Source organism: Ictalurus furcatus, chromosome 9 (genome assembly GCF_023375685.1).
Source record: "Ictalurus furcatus strain D&B chromosome 9, Billie_1.0, whole genome shotgun sequence".
NCBI lineage: Eukaryota > Metazoa > Chordata > Actinopteri > Siluriformes > Ictaluridae > Ictalurus > Ictalurus furcatus.
In genome coordinates, this window is record NC_071263.1 from 7570392 (window position 1) to 7591970 (window position 21579).

At 38.0% G+C, this 21579-nt stretch overlaps 1 protein-coding gene across 1 annotated transcript in view; it reads left to right on the forward strand.

The window, feature by feature from the left end:
* The first annotated feature begins 13695 nt into the window (after window positions 1-13695).
* prkd1 (protein kinase D1) overlaps window positions 13696-21579 on the forward strand; it is a 53772-nt gene continuing 45888 nt past the window's right edge. The window contains exon 1 of the mRNA XM_053633226.1: window positions 13696-13978. Coding sequence (XP_053489201.1) covers window positions 13814-13978 — 165 coding nt within the window. The 5' untranslated portion in view covers window positions 13696-13813. The remainder of the gene's footprint in view (window positions 13979-21579) is intronic.

Here is a 21579-nt window from a genome sequence, read left to right on the forward strand (position 1 = left end):
ACAACATAACACAACAACAACAACACACACACACACACACACACACACACGCACACACACACACACACACACACACACACACACACACACACACACACACACACCCCCCTTCCTCCCAAACAAACACACCCTCAAGCCATAATGAGACAAAAACAATACAGCATGTGTTTATTGATTTGTTGGAAATTATATAAAAACTGTGCACAGTGTAAATGATGTTTTTAAACTCTAGGACATGTAATCCAGTTATGTCAGAATAAATGTGGAGACCTGAATAGGACAGCATATTCCTACCACTGAAATACAGATTTTTTTCTTTCTTTACAGTATATAATAGTGCACTTATTCTGCATTTTATCGGCGTAGAAATAAAGGTGTATCAGTGTATCCTGACATTAATACATACATAACATCATACTGAAACATGTATTACCAGGACTTAACTGATTAAAGCTGTAGTACTCTCATCACTTGAACAGTATTTATACTAAATATACCTTTTCCAATTATGTTACTCATACAGTTATTTAAAAAAAAAAAAACATTATCTTCTACCGTTAGCACTAACCAGATATGAGTTTTGTCTGTGAATCTTCTGATACGATTCATACAGCGTTTGTTTTCTGGCTTCAATCCTATAGTCAGTCAATTATACAATTAACAAAATGGATTTCCACGCTTAATAATGCTCTCATGAGCACTTTATTTTCATGGCATAGCACACCAGGGAAAACATCACTTTGGTGATGCAAAAACAAGGTCAAAGATGTATTTGTGTATCCCACCAGAGCAGTTTGTTTTTCCCTGTTTTCCCCCCAGCAATGCAGTTGAGCATTGGACTGAAGCACAGACTGAATGTTGTCAGGCCCTACCCAAAACACTTTACTTCACACTCCAATCAGGGGACTGGCATTATAGCAGGCAGTATATATGCATCCCATTGTTATTTGAATTTCACCCAGCAAACTATGGCATTATAAACAGGACCTTTTTTGTGCAGTCTTCAGAGGTGTCATTGCAGAAAGTGTGTTTTCACCATGGGGACTGCAAGCTGTGCCAAAGCGCAACCATTGTATCATAAACACAAGCGGACAAAGCGGATCTGTTCCAAGCAAGGCCTGGATTTTGCTCTATGCCTTGGTATATCAAAAAAGGCATTTTTCACTGATCAATTTTACTGACGTATATTTCACCAATTACACATTACCAATTACATTACCCATTTCTGATACGAGTTTTTTTTTTAATTAAAAAAAAAATGCCAAATTTAATTTGCATAATTGTCCACCAGACTTGCTGGAATTTTCCCATTTTGGGGAAATTTTGAATCCCCCCCCACAACATTTCATTGTGATTCAAATCTGGGATTTGACTAGAACATTCCATAACCCTCCATTTCTTCTTTTAGCCATTCCTTGGTGGATTTGCTAGTGTGATGAGGATCATTATCCTGTTGAAAGGTCCACTTTCAGTTCAACCTCAACTTTTGGACAGATGGCCTCACAATATCTTAAAGCACTCGATATAATGCAGAATTCATAGTTGAATCAATGAATGCAAGCTGTCCAGTTCCTGAGGCAGTGAAGCAATCCCAAACCATAACATTTCCACCACCATGCTTCACAGATGGTATGAGGTGCTTCTCCTGAAAAGCTGTCTTTGGTCTGTGCCAAACATGTCTGCTGTTACTGTGGCCTATCTTTCATTCATCTCTCCAGAGCACATTATTCCAAAAGGCCTGGTCTTTGCTCATTGGCAAATTGTAGTCTTGCAAAGGCTTTTTCCTGGCATGTCTCCCATGCAGGTCAAATTTGTGCAATCTCTTTCTGATTGTAGAAGCATGCACTTTGACCCCAATAGTTGCAAGTCTTACTTGCAGATCCTCTGATGAAATTTTAAGGTTCTTGGAGACTTCTTTTTGTATGAAACGGTCTACTCTTGGGCTGAATTTGCTGGGACAGCCAGTCTTGGACAAATTGGCTATCGTTTGAAATCTGTGCCATTTGTAGATTATTTTCCTTACAGTGGAGTGATCTATTTCAAATAATTTGGAGATCTTTTTAAATCCCTTGCCAGACTCATAGGCATCCACAACCTTTTTTTATGAAGGCCTTACAGAACTCTTTAGATCTTGGCATGAAGACACCACACACCTCAGTAGAATAGGGAACACCAGACACTAGATATGAGAGGGGTATAAATAAGACAGGTTCCACCTGCACTCCCTAAGCACGTTCTCATCACTGACATCTTGAACACCTGATTCTAAATTTATGGATTTGAAGGTGTGATAAATGTACTTACTTTTTCCATGTGACTGATCTGTTTTTTGTTTATTAAAGTTGTGAAAATGACTAAAAAATGTTGATTTTATGTCACTTGATAGAGTGTATCAGCTTTATTAATAGGCACTGTTTCAAAGAGGATCAAATGTTTGCTTGTCCAAATATGTCAAGAAAAGGCAACAATTTCCAAGTCAGTGGTTAAGGCTGTGGGCTACTCATCACTCCATGAGTTTAAGCCCAATTATCACCAAACTGCCAGCGTTGGTCCCATAAGCAAGACTCTTAACCCTTTGTGCTCCCTGCATGCTAGTGGCTGGCCCTGTGCTTTGACCCAAGTTGGATATGAAAAGAAAAAAATTCTCTGTACGTTACATGTATTTGTGACAATAAAGGCTATCTTCTTCTTCTTCTTCTTCTTCTTCTTCTTCTTCTTCTCCTCCTCCTCCTCCTATTATTACTGAGGACACCAGACACTAAATTCAATCTTCAGCCCTTACCCCTCAATTCCTCTGATTTCCACCCTCAGATCCTTTTTTAGTTTTGATTTATTAAGATAGATAAAACTGGCATATATAAACAAAGTGGGGTATAAATGGATGAGTGAATGGAAGGAAGCATGTGGAGGAGGTACACCGGCTGAACAGACACATGAAAGATTGATAAGCAGCCCTTGTGCAGCCCTGGCCGAGTATCAGACATACTTGTTCGCCTTTGATGCACCCACTTTGTGATGACTGTGTGCTGTGTATGTCACAGATGCCGCATCATATATTAGCATCACATTAAAGAGGTAGGCTGGTTACGCTGGAAACTGAAGGCTGCCTACAAGATGGGTGCTACTGTGTAATAGCAACAAGATGATGATAGAACATCAAAGAGTCAAGATGATGATACCATAGCCTTTAGGTTAATGTGCTTCGATGAAAATTAATAACAGAATACATATAACATGTCAGTTACTTTTCAGTTGTTGGTAGTATAAACAATATTAAACTTTATTCTAGATCAAATGAGAACTATTAAAAAAAAACAAAATAATCTGCTATACTACTTTTGGACTACTTAGGGTGCTTCAAACATTCAGTGCATTTGAGTCAAACTCTGGTGCGTTTTCCCCCCTCGGTGTGCTTAATTTAGGCAGGTGAGAACACAATCACAACACAATCACACTCTGATCTGGATGAAAATAACATGTCTGAGAGCATCTAGGCAAGGTACTGTTATTCCAGTACCAAGTGAACTTGAGTGTGGTGATATCGCAGTGAGAACATGATTCAAAGCTGAATTGACTCAATGGCAGGAAGTAAACCAAACATGCCATGTATTTTGTATTTACAGGCAGCATTTTTTGTAGCTGCAAACTGCTAAACTGAGCTACACTTTCCAAACTACACACACTTGCCAAAGGATTGTTTAGATTTTTTTTCCTGTTGATGTATTTCTGACCAATGAATGACACAATTTTAAGAGTAAGTTCTTAACCATCACACTCCTCAGCCAATGTTTTTTTTTTTTAATTTTTGTTTCATTTTTATTTGTGTGCAGTGTGAAGCCAAACCAAATACCAAATGAACCAAAAGTATCAATTTAACTCTGATTCACCCTCCCCACCGATGACACCAGAATGATGAATTTATTACAGACTAAATTGGTTCCAGAGTAAATAGCAAAAACATAGGTTTTCATGTTTTAGAACTCTTTAATGCTTAAATGACGAACATTTTTGGGACCCCTAGGGTTGCTGTCCCAATAAGTATTCTCAAGTTTCATGTCCATCCATAAAGCCGTGTTTGAGATATGGCCTGACTTCCTGGTTGGCAGTTACAGATGAAAGCTTTTGAATATCAAAAGACCTTTTGATAACTTTTGTGGAGATTAATCTCAAGATCATCTCAGCCAAATTTGTTGAAGATTGAATTAAAATTGTTGGCTGTGAAAAGAAAAAATGTGGGCTGTGTTTAAAGGTTTTTCAAAAAACTCAAAATGGTGGAAAATCCAATATGGTGGAGATCAGGACCTGCATGAGCCAAGGAAAAATGATTAATGTGGCTCAAGAATTTCATTCCTATGTCCAATGGACCAAAAATTATAAGCTATAATTTCTAAGTTCTAAAATTTGTGAAATGACTAATGGCACTTTGCCCAATCAGTTTGCAAAATGTTCTACCATATGGTTCTAGGGGCTGCCATAGACTTCCATCATAGAATAATAATAAGTAGGAGAACATGAACAATACAACATGAAGCAATAGGGTCCCAGCATAATAATAATAATAATAATAATAATAATAATAATAATAATAATATTCTGGATACGTGGTAACTGTAATTAGATGCAGCTGTGCAGTAATATCCCTTTGGAAACAGAGTGCTTTTGTCGTAATATATATTAAAAAGACTACAACTCTGATGTGTAAGGAAGGCATAAAAGGTGTACTTCTTCATTAACAAAACCAAGCAACAACCAAACCAACACCACACAGCCTAAAGTGCTACTACATTGTCTGTCCAAATCACAGAGATAAAAATACAGTGAAGGGCCAATTGCTTCTGTCTCAATCGTTATGAATGTAGACGTTCACCCTGTCAATCAGAACTGTGGTGAGAGTTGGCTTGGAGCTGAGTTAATTGCCGTGTGAGAGACCCTAACACAGTTGAAAATGCAGATAAAGACATAAAGGCAGAGAGGGAGAGAGAGACAAAAAGAGAGATAGAGAGGGAAAGAAAGAAAAAGAGAGAGAGAGAATGAGAGAGAGTGTTTGAGGGAGACAGAAATAAAGGAAAGGTCTGCTTAACTGAAAATTGTCATTTCTGACAAGTCTCTAATCATTCCTTTTCCATTTCGACCAGTTACCAAAACTCTCCCCCACTTATATCGTAAATTGCAATTAGAAGTCATCATGACATGCACCAGGGGTCCTGACCCGTAATAACGCCTAACACGGAGAAACCTTATTATCCATCAAAGGGGTGCTTTGGCACATGCCAGTGCCAGTGCTGCATTTTCGTCTTTTTCTTCTGTGTGACATGCACGGATAATCTTTTGACTTCTCGTCTTTGGTAATTTGGATTGATTTAAAGGTTATTTTTACGGTCTTATGAGTGGAATAATTTTAGCTGTCTTTGTCAAGCCACAAATTGCACGTCATTAAGAAGACTTTGAGGCATCAAAACGTGACAGGACGTGCAAGTCATCACAAAGGTTAGTCACCTGCGGTGGAAACAATATGCTTGTTTATGCCACTGCGGCTAAATTCTGTACTGCAGTCAATTCTTATCCCCTTATTTCACAAACAAAGAGAAGCATGCAGTGTCTGAATCGATCTGAAAAGGATGAGAATGCCGCGAAAAGCAACTTCCCAGAGGAAGAAATAATACAATATAGAGATTTTTTTTAAAAGAATGACACAGAGGATCAAAGCGAACCAGATTTCTTCTTGCTATTTTTCTTAAAACAAAATTTCATCAGTTTTTTTTTCTTTTTACTTTTTTAAAATTTTTTTTTATCATACACGTGATCATAATATGCTTGAATTGCAAAGGAACCATTTTAGTTAATGGAATATATATTAAAATAACACACAAACAAAAGGTGAGATAAAAAAGGCCTCATCAAACCAATCATCTTGATTAAGTCAGCCTATTGCAAGTAAAAGCATAGAGATATATAAACTATTACTATTCAATCATTTTTAGTAACTGTTTTATCCTGGTCATGGTCATGGTGGATCCAGAGTGTGAATAGGATGCCAGTCCATCGCAAGGCACATACACAACACATACATTCACAACTAGGAAACTGGAGAACCTGGAAGATTCCCATGCTGACACAGGAACAACATTCAAAACTCTGCACAGACAGTAACCTGGGCTTAGGACTGAACCCCAGACCCTTGACTTGCACGGTGGCAACAGTACTTGCCGCACAGCCTACTATTAATAATTAATATTATTAATTATATGCCACTCTGCCCTGAAGTTTTCAATTTTGTTTAATTGCATCTTGATTAAGGAAGGTACTGCACTCAGCATTACTGTGATATTTATTGTAAAGTATAGAAGATGGAAATGGTCTCTAAAACAGACATGTGATACCACTGCCGCCCTTACTGAATATGCTTAAATACAGGAATTAATTTCTGAAATACCGAGGGTGCTCAGGGCCCAAAGCACCCACATCGATGTTACAAACAACCAGACAGACTACAAACTATAGAATATTGTTCACACTATACACTAGCTCTCCATAGAACTGAACCACAACATACAATTCCAAATGTCCTCTTGGGGATCAATAAAGTACATTGATCTACAGAACACTCCACTAATATTGGCACCCTTGGTAAGTATGAGCAAAGAAGGCTGTGGAAAATTGTCTTTATTGTTTAACCTTTTGATGATATTTTGTTAAAAACAGTTCACAAAAATTCTCATGGATATCAAACAATTGCAAACTGACTATCCATCCATCCATCCATCCATCCATCCATCCATCCATCTATCTATCTATCTATCTTTAGAATTTTCTATATTTCTGCATAAATATGTCCTAAAACATCACAAGATTTTCACACATATCCTACAAGTAAACAAAGGGAACCCAATTAAACAAATGAGACAAAAATATTATACTTGGTCATTTATTTATTAAGGAAAATACTCCTATATTACATACCTGTGAGTGGCAAAAGTATGTGACCCTTTAGGATTAGCAGTTAATTTGAAGGTGAAATTAGAGTCAAGCGTTTTCAATCAAATGGATGACAATCAGGTGTGAGTGAACACCCTGTTTTATTTAAAGAACAGGGATCTATCAAAGTCTGTTCTTCACAACACATGTTTGTGGAAGTGTATCATGGCATGAACAAAAAGATTTCTGAGGACTTCAGAAACAGAGTTGTTGAGGCTCATCAGGCTGGAAAAGCTTACAAAACCATCTCTACAGTTTGGACTCCACCAATCCATAGTCAGACAGATTGTGTACAGATGGAGGAAATTCAAGACCATTGTTCCCCTCCCCAGGAGTGCTCGACCAACAAAGATCACTCCAAGAGCAAGACGTGTAATAGTCCACGAGGTCACAAAGGAACCAGGGTAACTTCTAAGCAACTAAAGTCCTCTCTCACATTGGCTAATGTTAATGTTCATGAGTCCACCATCAGGAGAACACTGAACAACAATGGTGTGCATGGCAGGGATGCAAGGAGAAAACAATGCTGTAAAAAAGAACATTGCTACCCTTCTGCAGTTTGATAAAGATCACATGGACAAGACAGAAGGATACTGGAAAAATGTTTTGTGGATGGATGAGACCAAAATAGAACTTTTTGGTTTAAATGAGAAGCGTTATGTTTGGAGAAAGGAAACCACTGCATTCCAGCATAAGAACCTTATCCCATGTGTGAAACATGGTGGTGGTAGTATCATGGTTTGGTCCTGTTTTGCTGCATCTGGGCCAGGATGACTTGCCATCATTGATGGAACAATGAATTCTGAATTATATCAGCGAATTCCAAAGGAAAATGTCAGGACATCTATCCATGATCTGAATCTCAAGAGAAAGTGGGTCATGCAGAAAGACAATGACCCTAAGCACACAAACAATTCTAGCAAAGAATGGTTAAAGAAGAATAAAGTTAATGTTTTGGAATGGCCAAGTCAAAGTCCTGACCTTAATCCAACAGAAATGTTGTGGAAGGACCTGAAGCAAGCAGTTGATGTGAGGAAACCCACCAACATCCCAGAGTTGAAGCTGTTCTGTACTGAGAAATGGGCTAAAATCCCTCCAAGCCGATGTACAGGACTGATCAACAGTTACCAGGAACATTTAGGTGCAGTTATTGCTGCACAAGGAGATCACACCACATACTGAAAGCAAAGGTTCACATACTTTTGACACTCAAAGATATAATGATAGTGATAATGAGTCTTTATTGATCACATATACATTAGAGCACAGTGAAATTATTTTCTACACATACCCCAGCATGTCAGGAAGCTGGGGTCAGCCATGATACACCCCTGGAGCAGAGAGGGTTAAGGGTCTTGCTCAAGGGCCCAACAGTGGCAGCTTGGCAGTGCTGGGACTTGAACCCCCGAAGGTGTGTAAATGTTTATATGAGTTCCAGTTTACATGAACATGATATGAGCTGAGCAGAAGGAAAGATAATGTACTTTGCATGGCACTGTAGCAGCTAAACCCATGCAGTGATAGCTTAGCTGTGCTTCCCCATGGCTAGCGACACCAAATTAGCCTAGTTAGAAAGGTTTTATATTTTATCGGTCTGGAAGAACTACAGTGACAACACCAGAGGCAAGTCTTATGATAAATCCAACTTTTTCTGATCATGTCATACATTGACACACGCTAAAATGACTGAAATAACTGAGTTTCACTTTGCAGTGTATTTTTGTAGCTTTGACAGGTTTTGAAAGTAACTTGAAAGTAAAGTAATTAGTAATCTGATTACTTTTTACATGCAGTAATCAGTAATGTAATCAAATTACAATGTTATAGTAGTAATTAGTAATCTGTAGTGGATTACGTTTTTTTGGATAATTTACCCAACACTAATTATTACACCTTCATGTGGAGACACCTGAATATGATATGTGCTGTACTGCAAAGAGATTTCAGATACGAGCCAAGGTTAACATTAAGCAGTAGTTCCACCTCATCAACAGACTATACATGAGTCCTTGTGTTTGTCATTTTATTTATTTATTTATTTTTTACAACTTTTAGCTAACCAAAGGACAAAACAGGACAAAACAGTTACAGAAAATGAATGAATGAATGAACTTTTGACCATGTTGGTGGTTTTTCGGCAATTCTAATTTTTCCGACTGTTCAATATGCATGGTCTTAATGCTATTCTTGAATCGTATAACATAACAGTAATGAGTCATTTCAAGTCACTTTAATGTCACCAAAGTACAATCAAATTCTTAATTGCACATCAGTCCTCAAGACTACACCTAACAAAAACACCCATATACATGTGGATGGGGCCTACTGTTTAAAACACCATTTTAAAACGAAAACGCACTAGTGTAAACAGTGCCTAAGATATGTTTACGGTATCGTGACAACCCTAGGTGTAACTGGTGTGTCTGACGTAAGGGGCTCATTTACCTGATAGCGAGTGCTGCTGTGAAACTCTGCACAGACCCTCTGTACTTCAAACACGTTTTTCAATCTTGTGTTCTCCACTTTACGAATATGAACTTGATGAAAAATGTTTTCTTAACGAGGACGTGATTGACTTATAATTGGCCTTCACATGTGAAATATTATAACAGCTCCCATTTTCTGAACAAAAAACACCTCAGTTGAACTGTCGTTGAAGAGACTGTCAGTCTGAAGGAAAGGAGGAAAACCAAAGTCTTAGAAGCGTTCTATGGAAGATAAAGGTAAGGTAATAGAATTTCATAACTTAGGAATTAGGTATAAAGATCATCTCTAAGAGTTTGGACATCCCAGTAAACACTGTTGTATCAGTAGTGAGGAAGTAGAACCTGCATCACACCTCACACAAGCCCACCGCTTAAAAGCGTAAAAACAAGACAGAGACTGGTGACGGAAGCCACAGTGAGGCCAACAGTCACGCTGAAGGAGTTACAGAGTACAGTGGCTGAGAGTGGAGTGCATCAGACAACCATTTCAAGAGCTCTGCATAATTAAGGACTTTATGGCAGGGTGGCTAGAAAGAAAACATTGCTCAAGAAGAGCCACATGAATGCACAAAAGTGACCAAGTGAAGATGTGATTTTTTGGTGTGATGAGAACAAGATACTTGTTTGAGATATGTCTCAAAGCTCTATGTGTGTGTATGTATGTATGTATGTATGTATGTGTGTGGTGTAATCCTAATGCAGGCCATATCTTAGTTCAGTTCATTTCAATTCAATGAAATTTTTATTTGTATAGCGCTTTTAACAATGGACATTGTCTCAAAGCAGCTTTACAGAAACATATAAACACGGGATACAGATTTTAATTGTGTGAATTTATCCAAGCCGGAGGTGACGGTCGCAAGGAAAAATTCCTTAAGATGATATGAGGAAGAAATCTTCAGAGGAACCAGATACAGAAGGGAACCCATCCTCATCTGGGTGACAATGGATAGTGTGAAAGTAAGTGAAAGTTCATTATGGTTTTTACATCAAATCTGTTTGTTGAACTAGTCCACTGTTCACCAAAGGAGACCTGAGTGCTACACCATCGCTACAGCGAAATATGGTGGTGGCAGCATCATGCTCTGGATACACTTTTTTCTCCTCAGAACATGGACTTTTTGTCAAAATTAAAGGGAGAATTGATGGAGCAAAATACTACTACAAAATACTCCTTCAGTCTGCTAAAACAAATTAAAGCTTTGGAGAAACGTCACCTTTCAGCAGGACAGTAGTTGTAAACGCAAGGCCAAAGCAATGCAGGAGTGGTTAAAAACAAAAAGGTGGATGTTGTACAGTGGTCAAGTCAAAGTGCAGATCTGAATCTCATTGAGAATCTGTGGCACTGTTTGAAAACTTCAATCAACAAACAACATCCAAGCAACATGAAAAACCTGCAGCAAATCTGCCAGGAAGAATGGGTGAACATTACTCCCAAACAGACATAAAAGCTGTTATTACAGCAGAAGGTGGTAGTACCAAGTACCAAGTACCAAATACCAAATCTGATGAGTGTTATGCGAGTTGAATAGGCACGGTATACCTAAAATGTATTTTTAAATGCCCCAAGAAACTTTTGTAACAGATTTGAATCTGATCTCTCAGACGTGTTTCTGCCATATCATGATGTTCCTTCTGGGTCATGTGCTCCTTCTTTTCCCCCAAAACATGACAAACTGAATTACTGCCAAAGAGTTATATTTTTAACTGACCAAAGTATATTGTTACAAAATTTGTCTAAATGCTAAAATTCATCTGATTTGTCTAAATGCTTATGGGTATGCATCTCTCCACGTCTTTTTCGTGGAGTGTAGGAACAGAGTAGAGAACTGATTGTGGTGCAGTTAATTATTTTTTGTTTTCTATGTAACTGTTGTTCCTGTTACTTTCAGGTCATCCTGCAACTCTTTTGAGTGATTGCTGGCTTCTCTGTTACCTCCCTCATCATTAATCTGAGGATGTGTTGTGAAATCATGCATAGTTCACCAGTCCATGTTTAACATCCTTGCTATGACTCTATAGCTTTTTCCGTTTGAGTGTTATTTTATAATGCTATCCATGAGAACTTTAGGAAGCTCCTTCATTCATTGTGTGTGTGTGTGTGTGTGTGTGTGTGTGTGTGTATATATATATATATATATATATATATATATATATATATATAATATATATATATATATATTAAAAAACAACAATAACAAAAGTGTCTGAATACTTATTTCCTCTCACTGTAGGTGTTAATATAGCACTCCTTAGTTGTTCTTGCTTAGTTACATATGGGGGCTTTCACACTGCCAGATTAGTCTGAAACAGAGCACGGTCTGCATGAAAAATTGTCAATATGAAAGCTGTCACGTGGACCAGGAAGCACACCGCAGTACCGAACCTGTACAGACCTGTACAGTACAGACTACCTGTAGTTGGTCTGAGTTTGGCTGCACTGGTACTGAGCCGCGATTACCGTGAATGTGAGTACAACTCATACTCGGGTCCGCACTTTTTAGGAAGTAAAGTAACCTGCACATGTTTTAGCCAATGACGACATCCTTAGTTTCCACAACCTATGTACCATGAGTGGCAGGGGAACATTGTGGGACACAGAAGAGCTCCACTGCTGTGCATAATAGCACCAAAATAATAATAATGGTGTCACGTTGTGTTCTTCATGCACGTTTGTGATGACAGAAGATGAACCCAAATGCACTGGGGTTCGATAGAATCAATTGAGTCTGAAACCAGACCAACGCTGCAGGGCGCTGGGAACAATCGCACTCGGATTCAGACCGCAGCAAACGTGCCCAGTGTTAAAACCACCTGTGTTGTAAAGGTTACATCAGCCCATACAGGATTTCACAGAGTTTTTATTTGATTGTTGTGGACAAAAATGCTTGATTTTACTGCGGCTTGGTTTCAAAATTTGCTGAATTTTTGTGCACTTTTGTGAAAAACTACTCGAATTGGCGAAATTGCAATTGCACGAAACTGTTTTGCACGATCTTGCTTAGTGAGGTTTGTTGGTAAATGAGACCTTTTAGCAGTACTCATGTTCGATGAACAAGAATTGACGAGGGCTTGGGCTGAATGCACGCTGTGATGACATCACATGGCGTGTTGTGATGATGTCGTCGCATGACATGTCTTGGCCCAAATCTGCTGAAAAACGCAAAATCCTGTTGGGACTGTGCTGCATCTTATCAGGTTACATTTCAGATACAAAATGCATAAAATGACCAGGTATAAATGTGATCTTGCTGATCTCACCTTCCTGCTTCCCATAGTAATGATTGCCAATTGAAGAATACAGTAGGAGGTCAATATTCCCTAAATCCACTCTAAAGCACTCAAGTTCGGTTTGGACTGTGCACCCGCAAAAAGGCCTTATATGTGCATCGCATGCAAAAAGACGACTAAAGGTGTACTTAAATAATACACAAGCAGCGAAAAGGGGTATGGTATATATATTTTAATGTTAAGTAATCAAAGTGAGATCCAATCATGTATAAGATATAAGAGTAATCAGTACATTAATCAAATAAACTAAAATCTAAGTAAGACAACCTAATGTGATTAGAAATTGTGAAAAATCACTAATCAATAAAATAAAAACTGAACTCATGCCACAATTATATATAACACATGAAGAAAGTAACATTGTGAAAGAAAAAAACTGGGAACAATGAGACCATTGTTTTAGTTTTGTATAAAAGCAGGAGCCTGGATTGTATTTGTCAGATGATCTGCAGACATCTTCAGTAAAGTCTGATTTTTTACATCTTAAACCACCTGACTTTGAGAAGTTTTTAATTTTTGGCTAAGGAGATTTTCCTCCACAGGGGGCACACAAACAATCATTTGACCTCGATATGTTCATTCTTAGAATTATTCTTAACGCAAAAAACAACAACAGCAACAACAACAACACACAAAACAACACTAAAACGTGCTGTACACGCAGATCTTTCTAATTGTGTGGTTCTCTAATCACCAGGAGGCGGTGTCTATCAGACCCCAACATGAAACCTATCTGACGTCTATAGGACTCCATCATCATCACCACCACCATCATCATCATCATCTTCATCATCTTCATCGCCCCTCAACGGCCAAATAACTCTTCGCGTTTGTTTTCAGTGCCTCTGAATGTATTACAATTTATCACTATTATTTTTTTATTCCCTTCATCATTTACCTTCATCACACCGTCAGGAATTTGGGGCGATTGGAAGTTTTGCTCCCCGCGCGTGCAGGTGGGTGTTCATTAGAAAACAGAGCGCCCTGACGAAACGCACTGAGTGATTAGTTGACTAATCCCGCCGCGACTGTTATCCCGTTCGACATTTCACGGATTCCCCATGAGTATTCCTCCGGTGATCCGTGCTCCGAGCCCCGTGCCCGGCTCGCGCGGAGTCTCCTTCCACATGCAGATCGGTTTGAGCCGCGAGCCCGTGCTGCTCGACTCCGGAGACTTCAGCCTCGCGCAGGTCCGGGAAATGGCGTGTTCCATCGTCGACCAGAAGGTAACTCTTATGTCTCGTTTTCTAACGAGCTCATGATGCTCGCCACCTTCTCAAAGTCGGAGTCGAAGGATAATCGAGTGAGTGAGGGAACCGAGTGTAGCGTTAACTTTTTGGAGTGAAGTGAATCACGGTGTTGGTTTCAACAACGAACCGAAGCGACACTCCAGGGCTGTGTTTCATGATGATTTGTTGCCTCCAGGTTCATTTATCAACAAGTCAGTGGTTTGTTTACACCTTTCAGATACGTGTAGACCAGTGATTTTCAAACCCTTTGCAGCCAGGAACTCTTTAACAGTATTTGATTGTTTGTTTGTTTGTTTGTTTGTTTGTTTGTTTAATTTCAAAAAGGGACAGTGTAGATTAATAAGCATTCATAAATGTAAATGCACACAAGTTCATTTACATTCTTAGTCCCTTTGCCAGGCATTAAACAACAATAATAACCCAACAAGAAATGATAAACGACACTGTAAAATTAAATACAGTTAAACAACACATATACTACAACTGTAGCCTATGATAAATTCCATGGACCTCATGGTTTATTTTATGAACAATCGAGCTCATTATATATTAGATGCATTCAAATGTGTACAGTAATGCTCTGGTTATTCATCGCAGCTGTAGGGTTTTCTGTTCTTGAACTTTCCAGTCATAGAACAGATTACGTCCAAGTTCACATTATTTATAGACCTACTTAAAAAAATAAAAAAATAAAAAATTGAGGTTGGGATTAAACCCATTCAATAAAGTGACCAGTCAAATCGGCTAATAAGAATAAGAACTCATAAATATAAATCTAAAAAGCTTAATAATTGTGGGTTGTAATTTTCCGCGCTTGTGTAAAGTGCGAATAAACAAAGCTAGTAATTTATTTGTCCGAACAGCAAAGCATGTTAAAATAAAGTCGAAGGTGTACTGCGCTAACTTGATTGAAATCATTTTTCCCCTTCATAAACCACAAGTTCACAAAACTAGATTAGAGTTTGATGTGGTTTTACGCCTTCAATTTGTCAACAATTTGCATGACTAAATTCAAATGAAAAGTTCACATTTATGATTAGGGATGGATTTCCTCCCTCTTACAACGTCATTCATGAGCCAACCAAAATGAATGTACTAAGGTATAATTTACTACTCAAAGAAATGAAACCAAAAATGAATAAAGCAGTCAAGTCAATGGCAGGTGAGTTTGAAGAAAGTCATCAGCAACAACATAAACATATGGTACTGTGGACTTGATGCAGTGGGATATCAACTCTGGATGAAATATAGGCCAATAAAATATAATGTCAAGATGCATTTTCATCAAATTTTGGTCTATAAGCTATACAGAAAACAAATTCAGAGTAGAAGCATAAACAAAACGTAATGACTCAAAAGTTCATTATTGTAAAAAAAAAAAAAAAAAGGCTGCCGTTAATGTTTTTTCTTCATTTGTCTTATGTAGTGCTACAGTAACTGAAGGATACTCAAGGATATTGACTATAGCATGCAGTCTATACTATTTCACTGACTCTGATCTTTCGTTTGCAGGGACCTCAGGCAGCAAACTTGTTAGTTGTGAAATAACAAGTTATAATTTACTGGGTGTACAGAGTACAGGGTTCAGTATTTTCACTGAGTATTTGATACAAATACAGCATCATATATGTGTTTATACCACAGCATTGTTGCATTCTTGATTCTGATTGGTCAGAGGGTGTGCCGACTACCATTCAAATCACAGGTTTATACAAACGCACTTGTTTGAATACATCTATCTATATCGTTCTAATATATAGTTTCTGTACTAACAGCTCATTCACAAAGACATGCAATGTGGATGCTGTATATCTAATAATGAAAAGATTTTTCAAAATGTTTTGTTATTTAACAAAGAAAAACAAAATTGTTGATAAGTTTTCTGTTAGGAGATTTGTGCATTTAACATTTATAGAAACAGTCTTGGTGTGTCTTCATGTTGTAACAGTCAGTTTACGTTTGCTTTCTGTTTTTTTTAGTAACATTACAAGATGAATATTTTTCTCGTCTTATTAATATGAATAGAGATAAACGAGAAGCTGGTGAAGGAATGACTGTTTATAGCTGCTATGTGAAAAATCCATAACATTAAACGTATCTATAAATGCTTTACAAACATGATGTGGCATTCATTAATAAATTAAAAATTGTTATTGTTGACAAATTACTGTGATATAAGAGGAGTCAAACACTTTTAGATGTCTGTTATAAGAAAAATACTCCACTTTGGGGTGATAATTGTGCTGCGGAATATATTCCTATAAGAGTATGCTCTGAAGTGTTTTATTCCTTACAAAATAAAGTTTGATTAATGTCATTACGTGTTATTATGTTGTTGTAAAAAGCTCTAAGAGCACTCTTAAAAGGGTCTAAATTGAACGTACTGTTTCATGCTGTGACAAGGTTGGTATTTCACATTTTCCACCAGGTGAGCAGAATTGTGATGGCAAAGTCTTTTCCATTTTCATCTTTGCTACCTCTCTTGCAGTATGTTTATTTGTTATTGTTTTGTTTCACTTTTTAACAGTTTCGCTCTGTTTACGCTCTGTTTTTAGAAGTATAGGTGTTAGATTGTGGCACAGCATTTTGATAACTGTAATCATGTACGGCTGAACAAGGAACACCTTTTTTTCAAGGCCTGAGGTTGTCAGCTTGTGTTTGGGAAAAATAGACGGATGTGTTTAATATATTGAAAGAAAAAGGAGAGGGGCTACGAACAACAGATTTAACCTTAAATCCTTTAACACCTTGTAGACACTTTCTCAGATAGGGAGGGTCTCAGGAGTATAAGAGCTTTTATCACATTAAACAGTCACATGTTGATTTCTGTGCATGAAAATGATGATGACATTGCTGTGCAGGCAAGACAGGGAAAATGGTGTTTCATTGTCACTGTTTCATTGTCATAGCATGGAGCAGCATGTGTTTATGTGTGTTTGTGTGTTCAGTGTTTGTTCTTTGCCGGATTCACCAAGTTAAAAAGGCCTTATATGGACGCTTACTGTACAGTGTAAGACCACCTACATTGCTTACTGTATTCTGACCACAAAGAGTTGGATCTGATTAATGCCTTGGTATTGTAGTAGCTCACTCTGCCCACATGTTGGGTTACACCTGTCTTCAGTTCTGCTAAAATGACGGTGGTGTAAGCTCTCCTGGAAAAGCAGGGTGGTGCAAGCGCTCCTGGAAAAGCAGGGTGGTGCAAGCTCTCCTGGAAAAGCAGGGTGGTGCAAGCTCTCCTGGAAAAGCAGGGTGGTGCAATCTCTCCTGGAAAAGCAGGGTGGTGCAAGCTCTCCTGGAAAAGAAGGGTGGTGCAAACTCTCCTGGAAAAGTAGGGTGGTGCAAGCTCTTCTGGAAAAGCAGGGTGGTGCAAGCTCTCCTGGAAAAGTAGGGTGGTGCAAGCTCTCCTGGAAAAGAAGGGTGGTGCAAGCTCTTCTGGAAAAGCAGGGTGGTGCAAGCTCTCCTGGAAAAGTAGGGTGGTGCAAGCTCTTCTGGAAAAGCAGGGTGGTGCAAGCTCTCCTGGAAAAGCAGGGCTACTAAGGAGAGGAAGTATGAGCATACCAATTGTCTGGTGAGAGTTCTGTATCTGCACAATGTCTTTTCAACTCTGGATTGTAGTAACATGTGCCAGAGGATGACTGCTTTGCTCAGTTACTGAAGGCACAGTCCAAGAAATTGTTGCTCTGTTCACTAAATATTGTTACTCTATCTACAACAGGTTCTTCCCTATAACTGAGTTACAGAGCCAAATCATCTCAGTGTATCCAAGTTTTAAAATGTTTTATCAGCATACAGTTAAAGCAAAAGATTGGTACCCCAATGGTTTCTGGGTGGATTTATTTTTTATTATTATTTTTTTTTAATTTTCCAATTTATCCACCAGGACAAAAAGAAAATAGTTTGAAAGGTTTTAACCAAGAATGTTAACCAAGAATGTTAAAAAGTATAGTAGCAGGACCCGAAAGCTGCCCAGAGAATATGAAAAGATGTTGGAGGCAGTTATAAAGGCAAAGGCTGAGTGTACATGTTATTAAAGAATATGTATATCACATTTTTTAAAAATTTGTGTTAATGAAGGAACATCTGTAAATTCTAACACACTAAATGACCTGTTGGCATAAATTAGATTTGAGTTCTAAAATTTGTTCAAAGGGTGTGCAAACATTTGCACTGAACTGTATTTTGTTCATGACATTAACTGAGTGATTGTTAATATATCACCATTCAAACAGATTTAGTTTTACCTTTAAAATACATAAACTTCCTATATTGCTTAGAGTACACCACTGAGCTTGGTTAACATATATATATATATATATATATATATATATATATATATATATATATATATATATATACACACACACACACACACACACACACACACACACATATATATATATATATATATATATATATATATATATATATATATATATATATACGGTTAATGTGTGTGTCAGATTATGTACAAGAACATACTACCTTTGGTAGCAGACCACTCAATATTTATGTGAGCAAAAGTATCTGAACAAATAATATTAAGGTAAATCACCAAACTGTTGCATTCTTCTTTTGTGATGCTTTTCCAGGCTTGTACTCCAACTTCTTTTAGTTATTGTTTATTTTGGGGGTTTTGTCCCTTCAGTCTCCCCTACAAGAAGTGAAATATACGCTCAATTGGGATAAGGTCTGGTGATTGACATGGCTAGTCTAAAACTTTGCACCTTTGTCCTCTGATAAAGTCCTTTGTTGTGCTGGCAGTGTGTCTTGGATCATTGTCTTGCTGCATGATGAAGTTCCTCCCAATTAGATTGGATGCATTTCTCTGTAAATTGGCAAACAGAATGTTTCTGTAGACAGCTAAATTTATTCTGCTGCTACCATCATGAGTTACATCATCAAGATTAGTGAGCCCATTACAGAAGCAGCCATGCAAGCCCAAGCCATGACACTACTTGCACCGTACTTCACTGATGTGCTTGTATGTTTTAGATCATGAGCAGATCCTTTTGTTCTCCACACTCTGGTAGAGGGTAATCTTGGTTCCAGAACTTTGTATTTCTTTACGAATTCCAATCTGGCTTTCCGATTCTTAATACCGATGAGTGGTTTGCATCTTGTGCTATGGCCTCTATATTTCTGCTCTCAAAGTCGTCTTCGGTGGATTGCGATACCTTTTATCATTTTAATAACAAATGCAGTTTTCACAGGTGAAACCCAGGGCTCAAATCAAGAGTAGACATTTAAAGCTATTAATAAACAGTCAATCTAACAGGGCACACCAGGGCATCTAGAAACATGTCAGTCACATGTTTCAGTATTTTTTGATCACTTGAAAATTGAGTGGATTCAAACAACAGGTGCCATATTCTAAATTGTTTAACACATTTAGATTTAAGATATAAATAGATGGAAATGAAAGCTGAAATTCTAATCTATTCATCCTTTGATTTCAAACCCAAATGTCTTCAGTGTACTTCAGTACAAACAAAAGAATTGGCCTTGCCATTCCAATACTTTCAGAGGGAATTGCAATTTAAATAATGAATAACTGAATATATCTACACTATTCACTATTCATGCCAAAGGTGTTCAGTGAGGTTGAGGTCAGGGCTCTGTGCAGGCCACTCGAGTTCTTACACACCAATCTTGTCAAACCATGTCTTCACGGACCTCGCCTTGTGCACAGGGGCATTGCCATCCTGGACCATGTTGTGCTTGACCCCTTAGTCAAGGACAGTTTTATTGCTACAGCATACAATGACATCCTATACAGTTGTGTGCTTCCAACTTTGTGGCAACAGTTTGGGGAAGACCCACTTAAAGTATGGGTGTGATTATCAAGTGTCCACAAACATCTGCCCATAGCTTGGTAGATGGTTGTTGAGAAATAATCCCACATAATGCTCCACTATGACATTCACAGCATGAACAGTGAAAGATGATTTGGAGAAGATTTTAAAGATGAACAGGCTTATTTCATTGTTTTGTTACAATTGGTCAAGTAGGATCCAAGCTGCAGAAACAGTGCATGCCTTAAATTACTACACATCCAGGTCATGCTGTGTAAAATGTTTAACATCACAGTTCCTATACTATCTGAATACTAAAATGGTCAAAATATGTGAAACATTCAGCTTTAAACATCAGCAATCCAGTCATGTCTCATCGATGTCAGTGAGAGATAATCAGGATATTAGCGCAGGATGTTTTTCCAGACACTAGATTAAACTGGATTGTTGGAAATAAGTAAGACATACAGGAATATGTTCCATACAGGAACAAAATATCTGTCCAAGAGACACAAGACAATAGTCATAGCTTCTATTAACTTTATCCCAAGACACATTAGAGATGAAATACTTTAGTTCATAAACCAGTCAGCATGATGCTAGCCTCAGTATCTCTGAGCACAATTAAGCTGGGCTAATTTTTGGCATTTAGAGGCACGAGGCAGCGAAGAATGACATTCATGTTAAGTGAATAGTTCCCCAGAACCAAAATCAGACTCCTCTCCAATCTACTCCATAAGTATGCCATTCAGTTTCAAGCTTCAAAATCTTGATTTGACCTTCTCTGTGGAGGCTCCATATATGAAACCTTCCTCAACCATCTTCTTTCTCACACTGCCAAAAGTCCTTAGTACTATCAAGGGGATGCCTAATAGACTGTGAATCCATTAGTGCTCAGGATTATCAGGTTTAATTAAAGTGATGGCGCCTTTGTTTCAAGTTTGCACCTTTTTGCATTACCACTTGTGCATGCGTTCTTATTAATCAGTGGGGTAGCTGCACTCCTCATGCTAAGTGCTAACCATTCCTATTGCTCAGTCCATATGGAGGAGCTGGTGGAGGAGCAGAGCAGTTGATGGCTCCTTTCGTTTAGTTTGGTTTAGGTTTTTAGTTGTCACCCTATGCTCCTGGCACGTTGATGTGCACACCAGTGTTTTGATCTGAACAATATTGTAAGCACCACTGGACAGGTAATGAAAGAGTGTAATGTAAGAAAAAAAAATCTTGGACATGCACACCAAAAGCACGATCGTGTAAGTTTATTTGAAAATTAATTTTAATGAATAGGTAATTTAAACATATACACTGAGTTGCCGGGGTTTTAGGTAACAAGTTCAGACTGCATTCGCTTGGTTTTTATATGGAAACATACAGTAGTGGAATATTAAATCTAATAAATATATAATATCTGTCATTGCCACAATGTCACTTTAACAGTAATATTATGCTAAACACTGCCTTCAGGTAAAGATGCAACATATTATTGCATGGGTACAGGGGTTCAGTGACTTCAACAGCAGGTTAAGTAGTAACAGTACTAAAAAACCGGACCATTTTCCATAATTTAGTAACTCATTGCTTTTTTTTTCCAGCACTGCTATCTGTACCTGGCACAAGTTTAAACCATGTTATCTCCGAAGCCCAAGCTTTAATGACAATGGTTCTGTGCTGGCAGAGTCTTTTCATTCATTCCCATAAAGGAGAGTCATATTCTACCATTAAGCATTGTGCAAAACCTGAATGGTCTGCATTTCATACCGTCGTCTTTGAAAGACGTTGGTA